The following is a 9,957-nucleotide window of genomic DNA, read 5'->3' on the forward strand; positions in this document are numbered from 1 at the left end:
TTTCTCTTCACCCCCGTTCCTGGTTCCTGGCTGCCCCTGCTCCTAGCGTGTTCCCCCGCCCCAAACCACCTGTCCCCCTCCTCAGGTGCCGTCTGGGATCATTCTCCAGAGCAAGGCCGTGGGGGCCCCCACCGCCCCACAGTCCTCCGCCAGCCTGGGACCCCTTGCCAGCCCCACTGCCTCCGTGCTGGTCAGTGGGCAGGCTCCATCCGGGACCCCCACCACCCCCAGCCATCCCCCCGCCCCAGCGCCCATGGCCACCGCAGGTAGGGGAGAGGGAGCCCGCAACAGAGCCATGGAGGGGCCCGAAGCAGGTGGGTGGGAGTCACAGGGAGGACATGTGGGCCAGAACTGTGGGCACCGGAGCCCAAGGGTCACCCAGATCTCCAGGGACAGGGACGGTGGAGGGGGGCGGGCTGTACTCCCCAGATCCCCTCCAGGCGCACTCACTTTGGGGCCGCCATAGCCCCCGAGGCCCAAGAACCAGAGCAGTAGAGGGTGCAGGGTCTCTGGGGGGGCCTTTGTGCCCGTGACCCCTGAGCCCTGTCTGCCCGCACCTCCACCCCAGGCCTGCCTCCTCTGCTTCCTGCCGAGAGCAAAGCCTTTGCCAGCAACCTCCCAACCCTGACCGTGGCCAAGGCCGCCCCTTCTGGGCCAGGGAAGTCCTCCGGGCTGCAGGTAAGGGGCACCCAGAGTGGCGGGCTAGGGCCCAGGCCAGGTCGCTGGGGAACTGTGATGGGGCTGGAGGGGAAGGGGAGGCCGGCCGGCAGGCAGGCAGGGAGGTAGAGATGGGCAGAGACACAGCCAGGTCGGGGGTAAGACATCCGGCCAGTCCAGGCTGGGGCACGTGGGAAACCAAGACAGTTGAACGGAGATCCACCCCCAAACACCGAAACGACAGAATGAGGATGGGAGAGATGGCCTGAGAGAGACCCCAGGCGGTCACTGGGGGCATGAGCAGGTGAGAGATGGAGGCTGCAGGAGGAGGGACTGTGTTGGCTCAGGACAGGCGGGGGGGAGACCCTAAAAGGAAGGACAGGGCAGGGTGGCCAGCAAGACACTGAGTCAGAGATGGCAGAGGGACTGCCTTGGCGGTTAAGACTCCGCACTTCCAGTACAGGGGGCATGGGTTCAATCCCTGGTTGGGGAACTAAGGTCCCACATGCCTTGCAGTGCAGCCAGAGAAAAGAGAAGGTGGTGATGGGGGTGGGGGGAGGGGAGGATGTGGTCAAGAGGAGAGCTAGGATGGTGGTACCCAGGCCAGAGGGGCATAGGCAGGGAAGGTGGAGGAGACTGAGGCAGAGACAAGATTCAAGAGAGCCTGAAAGGGAAGAATAGGCAGGACAAGGGAAGTCAAGGTAGAGATTTTGGCAGGGGTGGGAGGAAAGAGGCCGTGCCCATCAGGTGCTGGACAATGAGGGGGGATTTGTGGGCCTTTTGATGGGCAGGGAGGGAGGTACCAGGAGGAAGCTGAGAGACCCAAGCCTGAGAAGGGGCTGGAGGAGGCGACCCAGGTGGATGCCTGGGGCTTGAGCCTGCCTGTAACCCTCTCCTTGCTGTGTCCCCCCAGCCCTGGATCCAGCCCCAGTCTTCCCCGCAGGTTGAGTGTGCTGGGTGGGCAATCCTGCAGCTAGGACCTGGACCCCATCTCGGGTGACATCAGCCCCTCCCATCTTTGTCCCAGGCTGGGGCGTGGAGAGGCTCAGGTGCCAAGGGAACGCTCCTCCGTCACGAAACCCCCCTCACTGGCTTCTCTCTCCCCCACAGTATGAGAGCAAGTTGGGCAGCCTGAAGAAACCCCCCACGCTTCAGCCCAGCAAAGAAGCCTGGTGAGCTCTGCGTGTGCCTCCTCGCCCGGCACTGTCCCCCGCTGTGGGTTCGGGAAGTGTCATTGACCCCTCCCCCTCCCCCTCTAGGGAGAGGGGTGGGAATAGTAGTGATTATAGGCTGAATGACGAGGATTCCCTGTGGCTGTGTTAGCAGCATTCGTGGGGCAGCTAGGCTGCTGGCTTCAAGCGGGCGGGGGTGGATATTTGGTGTGGCTTGGTCACCGCAGTACCCTGAGCGCCTCGGACCCGGCTGGCAGGCAGTGTCTCCTGTCCGGGGGTTGGGGGGTGTGTGTTCAGGTGGACGAAGGGATGCCTGGGGGCCAGTGTGAATGGATAGATGGACGCTACCCAGGCAGGTGCATGGCTGGACGGATGGCTGTTGGGGTGGGTGGGCGGGTCCGTGTTGGATGCTCGCGTTCTGTCCCTCTCTCCTGCCCTCCGTCCACTGAGAGTGTTGGTCAGATCCTCATCGGGTGCCCAGTCCTATGCTGGACTCTGGAAACACTGGACAGACCAGGTCCCGCATCCACTGTGTGTGAGGGCTGCTGGCCTTCAGCACTGGGTACAGACAAGGAAGCATGTCTGGTGGGAGAGACAGCCATACATAGTAGGCGATAGTCTACTGCTCAGTGAGAAAGCAGATCTTATTAACCAACCACGCAAGGGCCCAACCTCCCTGCCCGCCTCCCCAAGCCTGCTGCTGGGTTCCAGGTAGAGCGGGGACATGCTGACCCCAAGTGGCAGGAGATGGTATTGCATGGAAGGTGAGTCGCACGCTCTGGCATCTAACTCCCAGCGCTGCCTCTAGCTGCTTTGGATCCGTGACTTCATCTTCGCAGGCCTCAGTTTCCTCATCTGTAAAATGGGCATAAGGATAGCACTTCCTGCCATTGGTTGTCCCCAGAGATACAGTGAGGGAGGCCAGGCACACGTTCACACGTATTTCTGCAGCGTTCCTTCCCTCCTCGTTGTCTGCCTTGTGGCCTGGGGGCTCAGGGTCCGGTTCTGCCGTCTCCTGGCCTCACCACGAGTTGTCTGTGTGTGTGGTCCTTCCCCCGACCCTCCCAGCTTCCTGGAGCATTTGCACAAACATCAGGGCTCCGTCCTGCACCCTGACTGCAAGACGGCCTTCCCCTCCTTCGAGGATGCCCTGCACCGCCTCCTGCCCTATCATGTCTACCAGGGTGCCCTCCCCTCCCCCAACGACTACCACAAAGGTGAGGCCTCCCCTGGGTGTGGAGGCGGGAGGTGAGGACCAAACAGGGTGCAGGCGCCCTTGACTGTGGGTCCTTCCCCAACATCTGGGTCTCTGGACCTCTTCCTCCGCAGTGGACGAGGAGTTCGAGACGGTCTCCACGCAGCTGCTGAAACGCACCCAGGCCATGCTCAATAAATACCGCCTCCTGCTGCTGGAGGAGTCCCGGGTAGGGTAGCCTGTCACCTTTCTTCCTGGGGGACCCTGCCCTTCCCCCACCCCCACCCCGCCGCTGCAAGGAGGGAGGGAGGGAGGGATCAGATCACAAGAAGGACAGTTGGGAATCTGTTCCCATCCATCCTTGGCGACCGCGTCCCCTCCTCCACCTCGCTTCTTCACTGGCTCATCTAATCGCCTCTCCCCCTCCCTGCCCCCAGAGGGTGAGCCCCTCCGCGGAGATGGTAATGATCGACCGAATGTTCATTCAAGAGGAAAAGACCACGCTGGCCTTAGACAAGCAGCTGGCCAAGGAGAAGCCAGGTAGGTGAGAGCGGAGGGAGCCGGGTCCCCGCCGCCTCCGCAGGGTGCGGCGCTTTCCCTCACTCTGCCACTGGGCGGCGCCCGAGCCCAGCCTGAAAGCCCTGAGAGTGGACCTCCGCTTCCTGCTCATCCCATCATCCTGTGTCCATTTCGCCCCCTCAATCCTGGACCTGGAGGGAGGAAACGTTCTGCCACCCCCGGGGGCACAGAAAAGCGGAAGAGCAGAGCCAGGACTGGGGTGAAGCCAGCAGAAGTTAGTGGGTTGCAGAAGTTAGGTGGTGTCCTCTGTCCGGTGCCGAGGGCTGCTGGCATATTACGGGGACTTGGAACTTGGGGAAAGGGTCTTGCCTAGCAGTGTCCTCGTGAGTGAAGGGCTTAGCGGGCCCGGCAGATGGTCAGTACTCAGTGGACACCGGCTCCTCTCAGCTCTGCAGGGGCCTCCTGCCTTGGCTAACCCCCAGGGTTTTCTTGGCCCCCTTCTACAGATGAGTACGTGTCTTCCTCCCGCACTCTCGGCCTCCCCGTCGCCGCTTCTTCCGAGGGACACCGGCTGCCCGGCCACGGCCCGTCTCCGTCCTCGGCGTCCGGGGCCCCAGCCCAGCCCCCTCTGCACCTGCCCACCAAGCTGGTGATCCGGCACGGCGGCGTGGGCGGCTCCCCCTCCGTGACCTGGGCGCGGGCCTCCTCGTCCTCCCTGTCTTCGTCCTCCTCGTCCTCCGCCGCCTCCTCCCTGGACGCCGACGAGGACGGCCCCATGCCCTCCCGCAACCGGCCGCCCATTAAGACCTACGAGGCCCGGAGCCGCATTGGGCTCAAGCTCAAGATCAAACAGGAAGCTGGGCTCAGCAAGGTCGTCCACAACACGGCTTTGGACCCGGTGCACCAAACGCCGCCGCCACCCCCCACCTCCCTCAAGGCGGCCGAGCCCCCGCCCCGGCCCCCGCCGCCGCCCCCCGCCCCGGGCCAGATGAACGGTACGGTGGACCACCCGCCACCGCCGCCGGCAGCCGCTGACCGCAAGCCCCCGCAGCCGGCCCCACACTGCCCCCGTCTACCCCTCCGCAAGACCTACCGTGAGAACGTGGAGGCCCCAGGTGTCGGGGTGACCGAGGGGGCAGCGGCCGCGGCCGTGGGCAGAGCCCGGGGCGGCAGCCCGGCCCCGCTGCCCACCAAAGTGGACGAGGCCACCAGCGGGCTCATCCGCGAGCTGGCGGCGGTGGAGGACGAGCTGTACCAGCGGATGCTGAAAGCCGGCCCGGCTGACCCTGCGGCGGGCACCGGGCAGGGCAGCGGCAGCCGGGAGCCCGGCTGGGAGGCGCCCCCGCTGCCCCCCGCCAAGCGGCGCAAGTCCGAGTCGCCCGACGTGGACCAGGCCAGCTTCTCCAGCGACAGCCCACAGGACGACACGCTCACAGAACACCTGCAGAGCGCCATCGACAGCATCTTGAACCTCCAACAGGCCCCCGGCCGGACGCCCGCACCCCCGTACTCCCACGCCGCCCCGGCGGCCGTCACGCCCACCTCCCCGACACCCCTGCACAGGCCGGAGGCCTACCCGCCCTCCAGTCACAACGGTGGCCTCGGCACCAGGACGTTGAACAGATAACACTGGGCTGGACTTCCCTTCCCTGTCCCCTTTCTCCGCAGGGACGCAGCGGGGAGCAGGGAGGGGGACAGCCGGGCGTCTGACCTCAGCCTCCTGGGGTACACGAGCCGGGGACCCCTTGAGTTTTTCTTGCCTAAGTTATTTGAGTCACAAAGGCCTCGTCCCCCCCCACCTCCTGTCAGCCGGGTGGTTGGGTGGGGTCGTGGATTTCGGGGAGGGGGGCTCTAATGTACAAGGTCTCCCCTGCCAAAGGAGGGGGTAATCCTGGTGTGTCGTTTCCTATTTCTTCCCATATCCAGCCACGCTCCGCCCCTCCGCCCGGGGGACACGTGCGCATTGGCCAGAGAGGAGGGCTCCCTGGCGGTCCCCACCGCTCACACGCATCCAGGTACCCGGTTTGCCCGCGTGGCTTCAATCTGTCCCTGCACCCGTCGCTGGCAGGGTCCGCGTCTCTCCAACGCCCCCCACAGGCCAAGACAGGAAACGCAGGGAAAGGGCGGCGTGAGCCTGCCTCCCGGGACCCGCCACCTGGCAGTGCGTGCCTGCGGGCACCCGTGTCACATCCGTGTGTGTGTGTGTGTGTGTGTGTGTGTATCCCTCTCCGTGTCCTATGTCTCTCTGTATGTGCTTGAGTGAGAAAGATTTCAAAAGCCTCCAGTCCCTCGACTGAAATCCGAGCACCTCCCAAACAAAACCGGGATCTTCCTTCTACCCCCTTCCCCAGCCAGTCTTCCCCTCTGTTCTTCCTGCCGCCAGCCACCCGCGCCAGATTTTGAAATCTTGGAGACAAAACTAGTACTGTAAGATAAATTTTTTTGTACTGTATTTATTGTGTATAACGATTTTTTTAAAAGGAGAATTCTGTACATTTAGAACTCTTGTAAATTAAAAAGCGATCCTTTTTTTAAAACTGTACTGACGCCCCCCCGCCCGCATTGCTTTGGGATTTTCGGGAACTTGTTTGGAGTCTGCGGGTTGGGGCGACAGGTGGGTGGAGAGGGGGATTGTGGGGACTTACTACACATTAATTTGTGAGCCCCTGCTGGGGGCCAGGTCCTATTCTAGGCACAAGGGTGCAGCTGAATATGATGGAAGCGCCTGTTCTGGGAGGCCCGACTTCTTAGTGAAGGGGGCAGACAGTGAAAAACTCAATCAGCCACGTGTTTTTGTATCATTCCTGGTGCGGTTCTGTGGTCTCCCGGAGCATGGAATTCGTCAATGTGTAACCATCCCTCCTGGGAAAAATATAGGGCTAGCTTCCGGCCAGCCTCTGATCCACATTTTTGTCAAACCCTCAACACATCACTTTGTTTTTCTGTTTAAAGACCCTTCACTTAATATATAGTGTTGATTCTTAACACTGATCACACAGCCAGCAGCATTAACTCATGCCAGAATGAAGCTTCTGTAACACGGTGTTTTCTCTGTAAGGCACATCCTACCCTCCTTAGGCTTAAGAACTCAAGAACCCCGGGGGCTATTTAAAACAGCGAAGTCAGCAAAAGCATCAAAATGTGAATACACCCGCAAAAGGATGCATGGTTTCAAGTAGGAGAGCGTCCTCACCTATTCAGCACTCAGTCGGAAACATGCCTGCTGGACCACTCAACGTTTTCGCCACTCTGTGCATGTCCGTGGAAGTACCACGGATTTTTGGCAACAGACAAAAGTTCCAACAAGTAGATGAATTCACAAGCAGGGTACCTGCTAATAGTGAGGATTGACTAAATGTGTACAGTGTCAGAGATATGGGGGCAGTCAAGCAGGATATGTTAGCTTCCCATGGATACGAAAAAAGGTACCTCCGGGAACTTCCCTCATGGTCCAGTGTTAAAACTCCACGCTGCCAATGTAGGGGGTATGGGTTTTATCCCTGATGGCTGAACTAAGATCTCACATGCCACCCGGTGCAGCCAATAAACCAAATCACTTTATATGAAAAGAACAAAAAAACACCCAATTGGGTGGGTGGCTTAAAAGAAATTTATTCTCTCAGTTCCAGAGGCTAGAAGTTCCAAATCAAAAGTGCGGTCAGGACTACCGTTCCCCTAGAGACAAGGGGAGGGTCCTTCCTTACATTTTCCAATCTCTGGTCATCCCGGGTCTTCTTTGGCTGTTAGCTACATCCCTCCATTCTCTCCTGAGCCATTTCCCCTCAACATCGGTGTGTCTTCTCTTACGAGGACACCAGCCATATTGGATTTGAGCCTAGCCTACTCCAGGATGTGCTGGTCTTAACTAGATGACATCTGCAAAGACCGCATTTCCAAAGAAGATCACAAATTCACAGGTAATTCACTCGGGTTAGGACACTGGCATATCTCTTGGGGAGACGCAGCTCAATTGGACACAGCAGCTGCTCGTTCCTAGAACCCTTTTGTGTGAACTAGAAAACAGCACCCCCTTCCTCTGGGAATTTGGAGAGCAGCACATGACCCAGATTCCAGCCCCCTTCAATCAAGCCAGTGCTTTGTGCAGTGAACAATCTGCCCAACCGCACATGAAGGCCCTCAGGATCAAGTGGGAAGGGAAGACTTCTTTGAGGAGGTGACATCTGAACAGAGAACTGCATTAAAGAAGGGAGGGGACCACAGGAAGAGAGTACTCAAGGCAGCGAGAACAGCCAGTGCAAAGGCCCTGAGGCAGGAGCGTGGATAGAATGTAAAACCGCCAAATGGGTCTGTGACTGGAACCTGGGGAAGAACGGGGTACAGACAAGAGGTGAGGTCAGTGGGAACAAAGGGGGCCTATCCTGTAGGATCCAATAGCTCCACGCTGAAAACTTCGCTTTTACTCTAAGAATGAGGCAGGAGCCACCGGCGGGTTCTGCGCAGAGGGCTGAGCTGACTTCGTTTTCCCAGGCGCCCTCTAGCGGCCATGTATGCAACCTACAGGGCAAGGAGGCAACGGCCAGTCAGGTGGATGTTACGGCGGCTGGACTAGGGTGATCCACCCCGGTCCTTGGCAGGCTCCTGGGGGTGTTTGGGAGGGGAGAAGCAGATATATGGGATCTCAAGGAGAGAGACCTCCCCCCCCCCCGCCAGCTCTAGACCTACTTCCCCCGCTTACGTAATAAAGCACTAAAGGAGAACAGCGGTTCTCAACATCCTTGAATCCTCGCAGGCTCCTGGAAGACCTCACGTAGCCGTGGAAAGAAGTTTGCCAGTCATTTCCACCGGCTAACATTGGAAAGCTAGCTGAATGCAGCCCAAATGCAGCCCAAGCAGAGGGACATGATGAGTAACGTTTCCAGAACACATATCTTGGGCTCCCAGCACTTCACCTGGGATATCTTATTTGATGCTCACAGAAGCTGCCTTGTGGGAATTAATAACCCCATGTTGCAGATGAGGAAACTGAGGCCCCGAGGACTGTAGCTTACCAGGCTCCTCTGTCCATGGGATTTCCCAGGCAATAGTACTGGAGTGATTGCCATTTCCTTCTCCACCGGATCTTCCCGACCCAGGGATCGAACCCGGGTCTCCCGCATTGTAGACAGACGCTTTACCATCTGAGCCACCAGGGAAGTCCTGCATACAAGGCTTTGACAAGTCTGCTGTGCAGAAGCCAGAGACAGCCTCCCCCCCAAGCCCCGGGGTATGAGACCAAAACTGACCTTAGCTTCTACAGTTAGCCTTTGGCATATTCGTTCTAAGATGCTAGATGCAGCAGAGTGGGCATCTGGAGAGTGTTCAGTCGCTCAGTCGTGTCCAACCCTTTGTGACCCCATTGACTGTAACCTACCAGGCTCCTTTGTCCTTGGGATTTCCCAGGCAAGAACACTGGAGTAGGTTGCCTTTTCCTTCTCCAGGGGATCTTCTTGACCCGGGGATCGAAACCGAGTCCCTTGCATCTCCTGTATCGGCAGGTGGATTCTTTACCACTGTGCCACCTGAGAAGCCCCTTTCTACAGCTGAGCCATCCAGAAAAAGAAGCCAGAAATGACTACCTCTGGGCCCAAGTCACCTGGACACGGAGCGCGACTGGAACCCAAGACTGACCAGTGTCCCAAGTGAACAAACTCACTGGCTGCTTTCTCCATTTTTTTTTAATTATGAAAAAATACCCATAACGTAAAATTTATCTTCGTAACCACATCAGCATTAAGACATTTACACTGTGCAACCATCAATCTTCAGAACTCATTTCATCAATTTTTTTTTTCATTTGGCTGTGCTGGGTCTTCGTTGTAACATGAAGGATTTTTTGTTGTTGTTTAGTTGCAGCATGTGGGTTCATAGTTTCTTGACCAAGGATCGAACCTGGGCCGCCTGCAATGGGATCTCAGAGTCTTAGCCATTGGACCACCAACCTGTGGTCAGCCTGGAAGTCAGGAACTCATTTCATCTTGCAGAACTGAAACTCTGTGCCCATGAAACCATGATCCTGTCCCCCCTCCACTTCCACCCAGCTCCCCCACGACCACCATTCCACTTTCTGTCTCTGAATCAGACTACCCTAAGCATCTTGTATGAGTGGAATCACAATATGTGTTCTTTTGTGAGTGGCTTATTTCACTCAACCTAATGTCTTCATTCATGTTGTAGAATATGTCAGTTTCTCTTTTCAGTTTTGACAGATGGGGTGAGGGCAGAGAAAAGAATATCTGAGCTTGTGCTTTGCAGTGGGGACTCCAGAGGCTCCAAGGGCATCAAGGAAATTGGATGACACTGGGGACAGATGTCAGAGACTCCCTGATTCGGAGGTCAGCAGGTAGCAAGATGCGACAGCCACCTTGGTTATTAAGGGCTCAAAGGGTATTTAATGGAGCTGAATACGTCACTCCA

The 9,957-nt window shown here is 58.2% G+C and overlaps 1 protein-coding gene across 7 annotated transcripts in view; it reads left to right on the forward strand.

Annotated features, from left to right (window-relative positions):
- Window positions 1–6,085, forward strand: part of BICRA (BRD4 interacting chromatin remodeling complex associated protein) — a 75,443-nt gene extending 69,358 nt beyond the window's left edge. For all 7 annotated transcript variants that reach the window (XM_086353349.1, XM_086353355.1, XM_086353352.1 and 4 more), the window contains 7 exons: window positions 86–266; window positions 569–678; window positions 1,768–1,829; window positions 2,898–3,046; window positions 3,159–3,253; window positions 3,462–3,564; window positions 4,050–6,085. In XM_086353349.1, the coding sequence (XP_086209475.1) occupies window positions 86–266; window positions 569–678; window positions 1,768–1,829; window positions 2,898–3,046; window positions 3,159–3,253; window positions 3,462–3,564; window positions 4,050–5,170 (1,821 nt within the window). In that variant the 3' untranslated portion in view covers window positions 5,171–6,085. The remainder of the gene's footprint in view (window positions 1–85; window positions 267–568; window positions 679–1,767; window positions 1,830–2,897; window positions 3,047–3,158; window positions 3,254–3,461; window positions 3,565–4,049) is intronic.
- Window positions 6,086–9,957: the final 3,872 nt, after the last annotated feature.

The sequence above is a fragment of the Bos grunniens genome, chromosome 18, assembly GCF_055505025.1.
Source record: "Bos grunniens cultivar Pamir isolate PY7600 chromosome 18, Bosgru_T2T1.0, whole genome shotgun sequence".
NCBI classification, from domain to species: Eukaryota; Metazoa; Chordata; class Mammalia; order Artiodactyla; family Bovidae; genus Bos; species Bos grunniens.